Below are 15,284 nucleotides of genomic sequence, written 5' to 3'. Positions count from 1 at the left end.
CCTCTAAGCACTGTTTGAGCTCTTTCCTACAAATTTTGATGTGTTGTTTTTATTTTCATTCAGTGAGTCTTTTTATATATTATTAGGAAGTTTTAGATCTCAAGTAGCAATTCTGTAAGAATTCACCTTTCATGATCTTAATGCTCTGCCTTATTTAAAAATATTTTACACTTATTTTTCTAAATAATAATCTGGATGCATTAAAAAAAACCTTAGCCTTTTTTTAGAATGAGAAGCAGAAGCAACGAGATTAGTATTGAGACAATTATGTGAAAGCACCTTTTAGGGGAGAGATAAGGAAGGCCATTCTTTCAGGGAAAATGCCATGAGTTTCTGCAATCCCAAGAAATATGCACTTAAGTAGATTTATTTTTGGAATAGTTCACATGTCCAGTGTTCAACTAGAAATTGCAACTAAGTTCAGTAATTCAAGCTTGCATTTATTTATTTATTGCTTTTGAGTTACCAATTTACCCCGTTTGTTCTGCAGCTCGGAAATATATAGAACAGTCATATTATTGGCTATCTATTGTTTTAGTAATGAAGGAAAAGGGGCTAGAGACATTACATGATTTTCCCAAATTCACATGGCTTCTAAATGACAGAGCTAGAATTCCAACACAAATTCTTTGGATTCAAATATTTTCTCAAAATATGATCTCCTATTAGCAGCATGAGCATCACCTGGGAATTAGAGATTCAAATTCTCCCTCCTTCCAGACCTGTTGCATTAGAGATTCCAGGGGTGGGATCCAGTGACCTGTGGCTTAAACCAGCCCCTAAGCCCTGGGTGATTCTGATGTGCACTCAAGATTAAGAACTAAGGTGTGGAGCAGGGGTTCTCAGTCATGACTGCAAAGAGAAGTCACGTGGATGCTTGTGTCCTGCCAGCCTAAGTGATGGGATTTGTCAGCACTTCCCAGGCAATTGTAATATGCAGCCAGTGTTAACAGACACCGCCCTTCACCATGGTTCTTCTATTAGTGTGACTCACTGTGCTTTTGAATTAATGTCACTGTGTTCCAACAAGTGTCTTTATCTCCAGATCATAACAGTTAATGCCTGCTCTCAGAGTGACCAGTTGAATCCAGAGCCAGGAGAAAACAGCATCTCCGAGGAGGAGTACAGCAAGAACTGGTTCACAGTGTCCAAATGCAGTCAGACAAGTATGTAACATCTACACTCTTGGATCCCAAAATACCTGGTGGAGTTTTCTCAGGGTCCAGTCTTTAGACCATTGGCGGTCCCTCCTGTTCTTTCACATGGAGATGAGGGAAAGAGAAGGTAGTTACACTCTGTAAGGAAAATAGCATTTTTCTGCTTTTAATCTTTATGAAAGGGACAAAATTTTTTTTTGCCTAAAGGACTCCAGAAAAGAAAAATTAAGATTTAGATAGTGTCTTGTATTCAAAGCTGTTGAACCTTACTCAGAGTGTTTTATCCAGACAGTATTCATTTAGTCTGATTTATGGATAGGCGATTGTTTAATTTTATAAATTCTTAAAGTACATGTGACACTGAAATTATCTCTTAAGCTTAATAATGGTGCTTGTAGAGGAGAGAAGATGGATCAACCAGCCAAGAATGAATACTATGGGCTAGGCCTGGACAGTGAAATAAGTCTGGACAGGTAAGATGAGGGCGGATTGTGAACAGAAAAGATAGCAATGATCAGAACTTTGGACTTCTTACATTAGATAAGAGACCTTTACCAATAAACAGAAAGGACTAAGTGATTAAGGAGTCATAGGTTTTAAAAATATTTAAAATACTAAACTTAAGGTACAAGTAGACATTGTATTGAAATTTATGCTGTCAGACTTTTCTAAAAATCTGCTTGTTCGTATGGTAAATGGTTCTCAACCAAGGGGTAATTTTACACGTTCCCCTCACTTTCCCCACAGGACACTTGGGAATGTCTGGAGATATTTTTGTTTCGTAACTAAAATGGGGGGGAATGCTTTTGCCACCCAGTGAGTAGAGGACAGGGATACTGTTAAACATCTTACAATGAACGGGATAGATAGGTCCTCCTGACAATTATCCAGGCCAAAATGTCATTGCTAAGGTGGAGAAACCCTGATTTTATGTTAAAAATACTCACTTGTCTGTTAAATCACTGAGAATCAAGTGGACTCTAAGCTGACAGAGACATTTAGAAATTAAATTAGTCAGCACCCCCTCGATTTATAGATTAGCTTGAGAGCTTAATTTGCCTTGACTTTAATCATACCGTTTACTAGAGACCATAAGTTTGAATAAATCAAATCCCACACCTAAAGACATGACTCCAGGACCAATTATAAATAGATTCATTTTATTTATAAATGTCATATATTTATATTATATATATATTAGGTATTTTTAAATAAATAGTATAATTTATGTTTAGGATATTTTATATCATTCTTAAATCATTTAAGTTCTTTCCAATGAATTTCAAACGTAGAGAGATGCAAATGGCAGGAGGTTTCTGGGAAAGAATCTCATTAAGTCAGATGATCAGACGGGGAGGTAAGGCTAGGGAAATAGGTTGATCCGAGTGCCCGGCTAATCTGAGTGAGTATCGAGGGCCACTGTCTTCCTTGAACCACATCCGGAGTTGGGAGCCTTATTTTTTTGAAACGTGTCTGACTTAATAATTAATTGAAAAAGAATTTGAAAAATAACAGTTTGTGGATAGGCAGATGCCCTGTCAGGTAGCCTTCTCTCTCTCTCTGTTTTTTTTTTTTTTTTTTAAAGACAGGTTCTGGCTCTATCACCCAAGCTGGAGTATAGTTACGTGATCACAGCTCACTGCAGCCTTGACCTCCTGGGCTCAAGCGATCCTTCCACCTCAGCCGCCCGAGTAGCTGGGACTATAGCGTGTGCCACCATGCTTGGCTAATTTTGTTTATTTTTTGTAGAGATGGGGGTCTCGCTATGTTACCCAGGCGGGTCTCAAACTCCTGTCCTCAAGCAATGCTCCTGTCTTGGCTTCCTAAAGTACTAGGATTACAGGCATGTGCCAGTTACTACACTTGGCCTTCAAATAGTATTTTTTACACTTCTTGTATACTTTTTTTTTTTTTTTTCCAGCACAAAATCATTAGGGAAAAATGCAACCGTTATCTCCTATTTTTAGTCAGGACTCCTAATAAGTATTATTCTCAGAATTAATCCAACCAAGTATTCATTAAATATTTATTATGCATCTACTGTATGTAGTAACTCTGTAGGTACCAGCTACAAAAAGAATAACAGTAATGATCCTCATCATCCTTTTTAATAAAAGGCTAAAAATTAAATCTGTTTATTTGATGGCATTCCTTTCTTTTTTTTTTTTTTTTTTTTTTTTGAGACAGTCTCATTCTGTTGCCCAGGCTGGAGAGCAGTGGTACAATCTTGGCTCACTGCAACCTCTGCCTCCCAGGTTCAAGCGATTCTCTTGCCTCAGCCTCCTGAGTAGCTGGGATTACAGTTATGTGCCACCACACCTGGCTCCTTTTTATATTTTTAGTAGAGACAGGGTTTCTCCATGTTGGTCAGGCTGGTCTTGAACTCCTGACCTCAGGTGATCCACCCACCTTGGCCTCCCAAAGTGTTGGGATGACAGGCGTGAGCCACGGCACCTGGCCTGTATCATTCTTTTGTTGTTGTTGTTTTTAAGTAGCCTACTATGATGTTTGATGCAGTTGCTAAGGAAGGACTCCTAATTAGACTAGGAATGGAATTAAATTTCATATATTTTAAATAAAACATGTGCAATAGTGTGCAGGGACAAGGTAGATATAAAAATTACTAAAGGTGTGGTCTTGTAAGAGGACAGTTTATGGATCATTTAATTCTCGACTTCGATAGAGAAGTGTAAGTTGTTATAAATGCGAAAGTAACTATAGAAGAATAGAAATAGAATATATAGTTTTCAACCTCTTGAGGAAAAAAAGGATAAAGGAAACTTGGTAAAACTTGCTAAAAACAGAAAGAGAAAACTATATCCAAGTTTAAATGAATGTACTGTGTTCAGATTTTTCTATTTGGGAACTGTGATTTGAATGTAACACATTTTCATGTATTTTCTAATCTTTCTCTTCCTCTTTACAAGGTGTAAAACCTTACATACATCAGAAAACGAAAACTAAAGACATTGGGCAATGTGCTGTACAAGTCAGCGATTATCTAAAGCAGTCTCAAGAGGTAAAAAATATTTTAGGAGTTAAAAAAAACATTTGAGCATGCAGTGCTTCTCTTGACTATGCCCAGTTTACCTTTATGTCCCTTAACTGGCTTCTACTTTTTATTGACAGTCTGTTTAATCTTTGTTTTGAAGCTATGCTCAGTTGAATTCCTGTTCTATTTTTTCAATCCCCTACACGTTATTCTTTCTTTGACATTCTTCTTTATGCAATTTACCTGTCCGCTCAGTAATGTATCCTGGGGATGTTTAGCATGAAAGAATTCAGTTTTTGAAACTGTTTTCAAATATATGAAAGTTGTCGTGTGGAAGAAAAATAAGCTATTTTCTATATGATTTTAAGAGGTAGATCTAGAATCAACATATAGAAGCTACTGGGAGACAGATTTCAGCCCAATCTGAGGAGAAATTTTTAGCAATTGGAGCTTTCCAAGCATGGAATGATTTATTTCTGGAAGTAGTGAGTCCCTCACTAGTGCGATCAGTCAAGCATAGGCTGAACAAACCTCTTCGCAGGCATGATGGAGGGGATTCAAGCCTTGCGGGGTAAAGGACCCTTAGTGTTTCTTCAGTGCTGAGATTCTCTGGTTTTGCAGTCTGTTTTTCTTGCTGTCTAAAAATATGGGCCTTGTTTTGTGCCATCCGCCATGTGGGAAGTGTGAATAATTAGCTTAACCCAAGAAACCTAATTTTAAGTCTTTGTTTGAATATTACCTGTTTGAACTTGAGAACTGTTGGGACATGACTGTATACTAACAACCTTAGATATTCTTGTAGGAATAGGATCTGTGAAAGATTTTCAAAGTAAAATGTCAGAATACTTGAGGATAATTGGAAGCAGGGACCTGTGTTCAAATTCTGGTTCTGCCACTTTCTACGTTTCAAAGCTATGTATATCAGTTAACCTACAAGCTTCATTGGCTGTATCTCTAAAGTGGGACTAATGCCATCCTTATGAGATTATTGCTAACGGACAGCAAAAATAACAACTATGAAAAGGGCTACCTAGAGTAATGCCTGGAGTTTACTAGGTCTCGGGAAATAATTGAATTTGAGTAGGAAATCAAATGAGATAAATCCAAGGTAATGTTATTTTAAATAATCATCATGACCTGAGATGAGAATCTTTTCATAAGACATAACAATGTGACGATCCGTGTCGTCTGTCAACTTGTACTTTCATTTTTCTCCATGTCATTAGCTGATTGTGTATGTTCAATCCTCATTAACTGTGTATGTTTAGTCCTGATTTTCTGTGTTTGGTCTGTAAAAAATTTCATATATTACATTTTCTCTTTGATATCTCCTTAAAGGTAATTTCATTCTGTTAAAGTCCATCAACACACTGAGTTCTCTGACATTGCCCTAACATTATGCATCTTTCTGGCTTGGGTTTAGTATGTTTTTTAAAAGAAGAATATTCAGGTAGATGAAGAAAAAAGAAAGATTCTCCAAGGAGCGTGTTTGGCAGATCATTCCTAGAAACTTGGGGTGGGATTATGTTGAGCACACACGTAATGGCCTTTCCTTCTGCTCAGGATCTCAGCAAAAATGCTTTGTGGAATTCCAGGAGCACCAACCTCAATAGGAACTCCCTGTGAGTATTTCTAAATGTTTATCTTTGAGAGTCTTTGGCTTCTATTTTTTTTTTTTTTAACTTGGTTAGAAACAAAGGTTTAATTTAGTCAGAAAGGGAGAAAAAAGAAGTGTGTGTCAAATGACAATATTGTTCTTTTGTTAGCAGAATGAAAATGATTTCTTCTCCAAGTGTTCCTGTCTCTGGCAACAAGATCTCACCTGAGTGCCTTTTAAGAATATAACGAAACACACACTCCTGTAACAAATTAAACGTTTGCCTTTTCAGTGTCAAAACACACATGGAATAATGATTATCGTATCTTTTTGGATAGATAAGATTGTGAATTTGCCTAAAGGAGTAGAAATAAATCTGTCTTGCTTCAAGAAACAGACTTAGACTGAACACCTGATTACGTTTATTCTTTAATTTTTAAAATAATTATTTTTTTCCTTTTAGTTTATAAGGCATATCTTTTTTGTTTTTGGTTTCTCAGTAACATCCTAATCACCAAAGCAATAACTCTGAGAAAGGTGGAGACAGACAGGGAGAGGAAGTTTGGATGGAGGGAGAAAGAATATAGAGAACTCACGTGGTTGTAGACTTGAGTATCTTCCTGGAATTTTATTAGTATATATTTAGAGAAAGGAAAGTTGTAAACCAACCAAGCAAACATTATCCTATTTTATTTGTAGTATTTTCTGGACTTTCCTAGTTGCATCATCAAATTAACTATTCATACAGGTAGAATTCAAAACCATCTACTCTGTTGAAGTGCCGATTGATACCCAGCAGGTAGAAGGTGACTTTCCGTTTGCAGTCAGCTCTGTTTAGAGATGGTCTTTCTCTAGGCCTCCTGTCATGGACCCTGTGCAAGCCTGCCTCCAGACTTAAAGGACACGTGACTTTCTTCTCCCAAAGGTTCAGTAGTTTGTGCTCATGCAGAGTAGTGGGTTATTGCAGCATGAAATTGAACAATAATCGTAATTGTACTTTCTTTCCTAAGGACCTTAAATACTGAAGATATTATTTGAATGTATTTATTCAGACTCGCCTGTGGCCACTTGTGCATTTGAGCAGGGCAAGTAACAATTTAAAGAGAACTAATTTCAGCCTGTGAACATTTAGGGGCCACGTGGGCTAATGAAACTGATTTGTAGGCTTGTCCAGAGACATTCACAGACTCATTTGTCGGCATCTGCTTTGCGTAGTTCAGGAACCTTTTAGTTTAATTGATCCAGAAGAATACAAACACAGTTATATCTTATATATATTGTGTGATCACAAAGCTAATTAAAAAACAACTGCTTTTCAATTAGCTGAGGGTGTACACAGTAAATGACTTACATACAGATCTGGTGCTCATTTTTCTATAAAAACACTTGCAGCGCTGAAAACTTATTTCTTTATTGATACAATAAGGATTTGATGTAACTAATACTTCTCTTTCAAATATATATACAGTCATGCATCAATTAACGACAGGATACATTCTGAGAAATGTGTCATTAGGTGATTTCATCCTTGTACAAACATCATAGAGTGCATTTACACAAACCTAGATGGTCTAGCCTACTACACACCTAGGCTATATGGTCTGGCTTATTGTTCCTAGGCTACAAACCTGTACAGTATGGTACTGTACTGACTACTGTAAACTATGGTATTTGTGTATCTAAACACAAAAAAGGTACAGTAAAAATACAGTATAAAAGATAGAAAATGGTACACCTGTATAGGATGCTTACAATGAATGGAGCTTGCAGGACTGGAAGCTTGCTCTGGGTGTCAGAGTGAATGAGTGGTGAGAGAATGTGAAGGCCTCGGACATTGCTCTACATGACCGGAGACTTTATGCATACACTTAGGCTACACTAAATTTATACAAGTTTTTTTTCTTTTTTAAATAATCAATTAACCTTAGCTTTACTGTCACTTTATAACTTTAAAAAATTTAAAAATCTTTTTGACTCTTTTACAATAACACTTAGCTTAAAACACAAATCCATTGTACAGCTGTACAAAAATATCTTCTTTTTTTATATCCTTATTCTAGAAGCCATTTTCTGTTTTTAAATTATTTATTTAGTTAGTTTTACTTCTTAAAGTTTTTAAAAATATGAAGACACAAATACACGCATTAGCCTAGACCTACACAGGATTAGGATCATCAGTGTCACTGTCTCCTACCTCCTCATCTTGTCCCACTGGAAGGTCTTCAGGGCAATAACATGCATGGAGCTATCACCTTCTATGATAACAATGCCTTCTTCTGGATACCTCCTGAAGGACCTGCCAGAGGCTGTTTACAGTTAACTTAAAAAAAAAACACACAAGTAGAAGGAGTACATGCTAAAAGAATGAAAAAGAGCATAATACAATAAATACATGAACCAGTAACATAGTCATCCATCATGATCATCAAGTAATATGTGCTGTACACAGTTGCATGTACTTATTTTTATATGACTGGCAGCACAGCAGGCTTATTTACACCAGCATAATCACAAACACGTAAGTAATGCATTGCGCTGTGACATTACGTTGGCTAAGATGTCACTAGGTGTTGGGAATTTTTCAGCTCCATTATAATCTATGGGACCATTGTGATATATGCTGTCTGTCATTGACCAAAACATCATTATGCAGTGCTTGACTGTATATGTATTTTACATGTGTATAAAATATACACTCTGTGTTGTTACTGTTTCACGTGCTGTTTCCTTCTTTTTTCATAATTGTAAGATTTAAGGCAGCATTATCTAAACAGCTTCATTGTTTTTTCAAACAGGCTGAAAAGTTCAAATGGAGTTGACAGTAAGTTTTTCTATTTAAACATTTTATTTTTTATTTTTTCATCTTTTTAATGCTGGGGTTCACTGTCCTGCTGATACTTTTGTCATTCTTGAAATTGTGTTTATGATTTTTGTCCACCATGCAATGTAGAAAGTTCAGTAGAAGAGTAGAAATTTGAATATCTTTCTTCAGACAAATTGGGATTGATGTCTGGTTTAAAACTTTTTGAATGACCTGTTTCTGACTGTCATTTCCCCATTTTCTGTGTGAATGAGAGTGTAAGCACTGAGCTCATTTTGCTCACCAACTCTTACTGTCCTTTTGTTTTTTCACACATTACTCATTCAGAGCCATTTATAAGATTGTTATATGGGTGCCTTTTCCTGTAGGGTTTTAGTAAGATCTGGGGCCCCACATGGCTAAATAGAACTAGGTCATGTGAGATAGCTCCCTGGTAAAGCCACTATAGTTACTCTCAAACTTGACTACAATTTACAAACTCCTTTCCATATTCTTGACTCCTTGATGTAAAGGCACCTTCATCTTCTGTATTCTTGTTCCATCACACTTTCTTGGGTTTCCAGTACTCCCCCACCTGCTTTGCAGTTGATTCCTTCTCCTCAGCCTACTAACAAATTTAGGTTGTTTTCTATACAAAAGAAACAAATCGTCTTTTTCTTGATTTGCCTAGCTTTCAAGCTGCCACTCCAACCCTTCACCTCCAGATTAATTGAAAGAGCAATTAACATTTGATCTTCAGCCCGTGGAGTGTACCCTATCACTTTCCTGAAACTCCACTACAACTGCTAACTCTCTTGACTCTTCTCAGTTCTCGCTGAACTCGTGGCATTTGATATTGACCATTTTTCCTTCATGGCACCCTCTCTTTTCTATGTTTCCTTGAGGCTCTTCTTTGGCTGTTCTACTTCTTTGTTGACTTACTTTTGGTCTTTCTGAGAGCCTCTTGTTCCTTCATGCAAGCTGGAAATCTTAGTCATTTACAATCTCCTTCCCACCCCATTGCTCTTAGCTATTATTAACCTTGCCTTCTAACTCCGTCCCTCCCCAGCCATTCCCCACCCCCACATCTTCAAAGCGATCTGTTTGGTCTAGCCTACTGCTCCTACCTTAAAACCACCATTATTTATTTTCCAAAACAAAAGTGTATACTTTCATTTGCCCTTGAGTTTGTCTTAGCATTCTGATTGGTTTGTCTCCTTTTAAACTTTCCTATGTTTCTATCAGAATTATCTTTATGAATGCTAAATCATCACTCAGGTAGAAGCCTTCAATGACTTCCTGTTACCCAAAGACAGACTGCAAACCCCTGAGTTTTTCCTCAATGCTCTTGAAAGCTGGATCTCAATTCAAATTTCCAGGCCCATAGGCATGATCTCTTTCATTCACTATTTCTGCCTTGCAGAATATGACTGACCGCATAGTAACACCTCCGTGTGGAGGTCTAAGACGTGTCTCAAACAAAATGTTCCAACACTGTCCTCTCTCATCTCAGGAAATGGCAACTCTGTCCTCCCAGTTCCTGAGGCTAAAGTCTTGCAATACTTGTCCTCCATTTTTTCACATCCCTACATCCCATCTATCAGTAAATCTTTTAAAATATATCAAGACTTTGATCATGTTTTGCTACTTCCACATAACACCGTTTTTAAGCAATCATAATCTCTTCCTTGGATTATAGTATGGCCTCCAAACTATTGCTCTCTAGTAGTCTTTTTCCAGAAACAGCCAGAATAATCCTTTTAAACTGAAAGTTGAACTGAGTCCCTCTTGCTTAAATGGCATTCCTCCTCACTTTGCAAAAGCAAAGTCCAAACAGAGTCTACAACACCCTGTTCTGCTTTCCAGCCACCCCCCAACCTCATTTCTCTCAGTGCATTTCACTGTGGGTACACCCTCCTCCTTAAACATGACAAGCATGGACCTGCCCCAGGACATTTGCACTTGCTGTTACCTATCACTGGAATAGTCTTCATTTATTCATATTGCTGCCCCTCTCTTCCTTCAACTCTGTGCTCAAATTTCACCTTATGAGAGAGGCTTTGCCTAACCATCCTATATAAAACAGGAACTTTCCTATTCCCCATGCTTTCTAACTCTTAAGTTGATGCATACACACACACACACACACACACACACACACACACACACACACAATACTATACTATATGTACTATATATTTATTTTCTATTTCCTTTTACTGGAATGTAACTAGAGACTTTATCTGTTTTAATTACCGCTCTTCCTCTTGAGCATAGACCAGTGCCTGGCACATAGTAGGTACTCAATAAATGTATAATGAGTAAATATGAATATGGTCTCACAACTCCTTAAGTAGTGAAGCCAAGACTGAAACTCAGTTTTATCAGACTCAGATGCCCATACACTTTAAGCATTTCACACTGTTTATGAAGGCCCTACCTTCCAGGTGGAATTAATGTGTTCCATAAACCTCTGTATATACCTTGATTACGTATATTACTTTAACTGTATTGTGATTATAGTTACCTGTCTCTCTGTCCTAATACATTTGCTTTTCTGTAGGGTGGGAACCACATCTTACCCATGTCTCTCACGCCTAATATGATCCATAGTGGGAGTGGAATACTTTTTGTTTTTATTGATGACTTCAGAAAGGAGCCGTCTTTTCTGCTGATCTTACTTTTTGCCAACACTCCCCAAAGGAAGTGATTTTCGTTCCTTTCCTTATCCAGCAACAAAAACCCAGAGAGATGTGCAAAATTGGGCTCATTATGCTGCTTACTCTACTAGGTATAAAGCAGTTGCCATCATGAGACCAAAGTTCTCCACTTTAATTTTGATTTTATGAAATAGCAAAACTGTTGCAAGGGATTTCTCTAGAGCCTTGTAATTTAGGACTGAAGCAGACAGAAGAGAATGAGTTAAACTTGGAAGAGGTGTTCCCAACACATAGTCCTTGTGTAACCAATCTCTTGGTGCTATATTATCCACCCTCTTCTTTGTTTCCACTATATAGCTCTTAATGTGTTTTCAGCATTTTGTTGTTATTTTAGGTCAGTGAAGTAGTCTGTTAATAACTTGGTATTAATACTGTCTTTCTACGGGTACTGCATCTTGGTAGGGAGCTCGGAGAATCATGCTTCTGGGATGTCGTGAAGTATGATGGGCAGCTGAGTGCCTTCTGCAACCCAGAGGTGTAATTGGTTCAGAGGAAATACATCTTTGAGGCTAATATTACCTGTCTTTCTTCAATTCCCTATATAAATATGTTTGGAGATATTACATTGATGATTGGAAGCTGTCAGGATGCCACACGCAATAATGTGGTTAAAAGATATTAGGCAAGCTTTTTCGAATACTGAGAAGCCATTCTGATTAACTGTTCAATAATAACTTTGAAGGCAGTATATTCATAAGCATGTATTTATCTCCAGCCACGTAATTAAAATGCCAATCTTCTCTCTAATTTCAGAGATCTCAGCCTCCTTAAAAAGCCCTCAAGAGCCTCACCATCATTATTCAGGTAGGATGCATGTGCACATAGACATGTCAGCTGAGCTAAATGTCTGTGCTTCTGCATTTGTAAACAGAAACACTGACAAATTCCGTGTTACTGACATGGCTCCCAACTTGAAAAGTTATTGTTTGCTTTGAGGGGAAGAACGTTGCAATGTCTAACTTTGCCATTGACTTGGGAAAACAAGTTTTCAGAATTTAAGAGAATTTGGATTTTTGCAAAATGTTTGCATTCTCAAGTCCCAGATTGCGAAGTCGAAAGATGACCTTGAGATCTAAAAATTCTTTGCAAGCTCAAAGCCAGCCCCAAACCAGAGATCTCAATGTTTTGGACTGGGGAAAAGGCAGACCTGAAAGTAGTTCCTTGAGGGAGGGTTTTGTACCCTCAATGGGGCCTCAGTGAGTATGATCACTGAATGAATGCCAACCCCACGGAGTGAGTTCAACAAAGATGTTATTAAACAAAGATGTCAAGGGTCTTGACTCTCTTAAGCAACATCCCTTCACAGTGCTTCAGTTGTCTTTCTTTCAAAGTGGGAATAATTGTACTTGCCCTTCCTGAGGAACAGTCTGCCAAAGGGCTAGTTGAGAATTAAGAGGAAAACACTTTGAAATGCAAAGCAATATAAAAACCAACTGGACTGGTGCCATTGGGTGGTTTCTTGGGAGTCATTGCTCTCAGCGTTGGACGAGATAATACATGGGTAAGCCTTTTACAAATCTAAAGCTCAATACATGAGTAAGAACTTATTGGTGCGATAATTATTATAATTATATGAGGTTGTTTGTTCAGGGTCTAGTAATAGATTGCCTTATCCTGAATTCTCCTTTGTGGTGAATAGACTTGCAGTGGATTCCAGACTCCTCAATCCGGGCTCTTACAACTGAGTCTTTCAGCTCGGCAGTAATCTATTATTTTGACTCCAGCCGTCAACTTAAGAAAGTCTCTAGTGAGGAATACTGTAACTCATGTTGACTCTGATCTGTTAGGCTATAGCTCTTAACAGGAAAATGCAGATCACTCGCTTCTAATTAAAATCGGACTTCAGCTCTCTCTGGAAAAAGAAGATGAACTGTGCAAAGTGAACAATAGGTGTCCCCACAGTCCACTGTGCTTTGGATTTGCTTTGGAAAGGAAAACCAAAGTTCACAGATTAAAATGCCATTTAAAAGAAAGTTCCACGTATGTATGGATTAGTATGTGATTTGGTATTCAGGAGAGTGGAGGTGACAGTCCTACCTCAGACCATGTGACATAATCTCACATTAAATGCCTCTAAAATTGGGATTTCTTTCCTGTTTAAGGCATGGTTTATTTTTTAGACTGTATTGTAGATTATATTTTTGATAATGGCAGAAATAAGAGGTCTTTGAAATTAAATAGCATTATATGAATATATTGATGTGGAGAGGCTTTCTGTAAATTCAGCCCACTGATGCATACTTAAAATAGAAAATCTGTTTTTGTTTGCAGCCATTGAAAGGAATAATTTAATGAGGCTTTCTCAGACCATACCATTTACACCAATCCAACTGTTTGGTGAGTAGCATTTCTACCTTCTTGAGGTTATGCCAGGACAGAGGCATAAAATCTGAGTGAATCAAAGGTCTACATTGCAATTATTTTAGTTGAACATTTCATTTTGTCGATGGTTGTAGTTTAGTGAGATTCATTTCCTAAAATGGAAACTCTTGTTAACTGTCATGGCCAGCATTCAGGGACAAAATCTAATACTATGGGAATAAGACCTATAATGAGCAGCAGTTGGGAAGAAAGCAATAATATTGCACCTGGCATTCACTGACTCAAGACTGGAAGTAAGTAGGGAAGAAAAGAACAAACCAACCATTTATAATAAGCACAGGAGAAAGTGATAAATGTCAATATGGTGAAAGCCAACAGGCATCTGAAGAGAAATGTTTTGTGTATTTTTTTTGTTTATTTTGTTTTGTGTACACTAATTGCTCTTACCTCAGACTGCAAATGTCATTTTAAAAGTCTGGAGTAGTAAAGAAAAACAAGCTCACACTGGCGAAGCCTACCAAAATTTCTCTGTCTGGCAGGATAAGGCATGAGCAAGTTGACAATATAGCAAGGGTCCCCAAAGTGTCCTTGAGCTTGATTCTTCTCACACTGTTCACATGGGCACAGACCAGGTTGACTTCTGATTGTTTGTATTTATTTTTTTATTTTTATTTTTGTATTTTTTTTGAGATGGAGTTTCGCTCTCGTTGCCCAGGCTGGAGTGCAATGGCGGGATCTCGGTTCACTGCAACCTCTGCCTCCTGGGTTCAAGTGATTCTCCTGTATCACTTGATACAGGAGTGATTCAGCCTCCCATGCAGCTGGGATTACAGGCATGCACCACCATGCCCGGCTACTTTTTGTATTTTTAGTAGAGACGGGGTTTCACCATGTTAGTCAGGCTGGTCTCAACTCCTAACCTCAGGTGATCCACCTGGCCCAGCCTCCTAAAGTGCTGGGATTACAGGCTTGAGCCACCACACCCGGCCTGGCTTCTGACTGTTAATGCAGATGCCTTCCCCTTCCATTTGGCCCATGGCTGGCTTTGCAAATCAATAGCTCTGCTCTAAAGCCTCTAAGGATTTAGAATTTCAAAGAGATCTTCAGTGGCATTTATCTGGGCACCAAGAATAAATATTTGAAGGTTTGAAAAGTTGTTACTGAGCATTACCTAGATGTGTTTATTGGTGAGGAATTAGATGCAAGAGTGAGGGATTGGATTCCTTGGTAAACCAGTACCGTGTTCATAAAAAAAAAAAAAATGAAGCAAAGGTGTAAGGGGGAAGTGAAACACCAGCTGAAACTGGACAGAAGTTGTGTATAGAGTATGTGGCTCTGTTAAGAAACATTAAACACTGACTTGGTAGCATTTAGGTTCAATAGGAATTTTTCGCTCTTCAACAGCCTAAAAGTGGAAGCTATGTAGCAGTTAAGTAGTATTTTGTGTCTAAAATCCTTTAAGTGGGATTGAGTTTGTATCTGAGGTTGTAATTCACTTTGGCCATGTTAGCCTACTTAACCTTTACAACAGCCCAATGAAAACAGTATTTTCATTCCCATTTTTCTGATGGGGAAATTGAGGTTTTAAGTAACTTGTCCAAAGGCACAAAGGAAGGAAGGAGAGGCTCTGAGATATGACGTTGGTACTATTTGACTCCAGCTGAGTTAAACCATGCATTTTCAATGGAGTATTACC

At 37.9% G+C, this 15,284-nt stretch overlaps 1 protein-coding gene across 35 annotated transcripts in view; it reads left to right on the top strand.

Annotated features, from left to right (window-relative positions):
* TRPM6 (transient receptor potential cation channel subfamily M member 6) overlaps positions 1 to 15,284 on the top strand; it is a 196,124-nt gene that overhangs the window by 163,873 nt on the left and 16,967 nt on the right. For all 35 annotated transcript variants that reach the window (XM_077966225.1, XM_077966218.1, XM_077966235.1 and 32 more), the window contains 6 exons: positions 1,046 to 1,166; positions 4,085 to 4,176; positions 5,713 to 5,771; positions 8,542 to 8,567; positions 12,020 to 12,070; positions 13,538 to 13,603. In XM_077966225.1, the coding sequence (XP_077822351.1) occupies positions 1,046 to 1,166; positions 4,085 to 4,176; positions 5,713 to 5,771; positions 8,542 to 8,567; positions 12,020 to 12,070; positions 13,538 to 13,603 (415 nt within the window). The remainder of the gene's footprint in view (positions 1 to 1,045; positions 1,167 to 4,084; positions 4,177 to 5,712; positions 5,772 to 8,541; positions 8,568 to 12,019; positions 12,071 to 13,537; positions 13,604 to 15,284) is intronic.

Source organism: Macaca mulatta, chromosome 15, assembly GCF_049350105.2.
Source record: "Macaca mulatta isolate MMU2019108-1 chromosome 15, T2T-MMU8v2.0, whole genome shotgun sequence".
NCBI lineage: Eukaryota > Metazoa > Chordata > Mammalia > Primates > Cercopithecidae > Macaca > Macaca mulatta.
The sequence above is the reverse complement of the archived record's forward strand: the minus strand, read 5'-3'. Positions and strand labels throughout refer to the sequence as shown.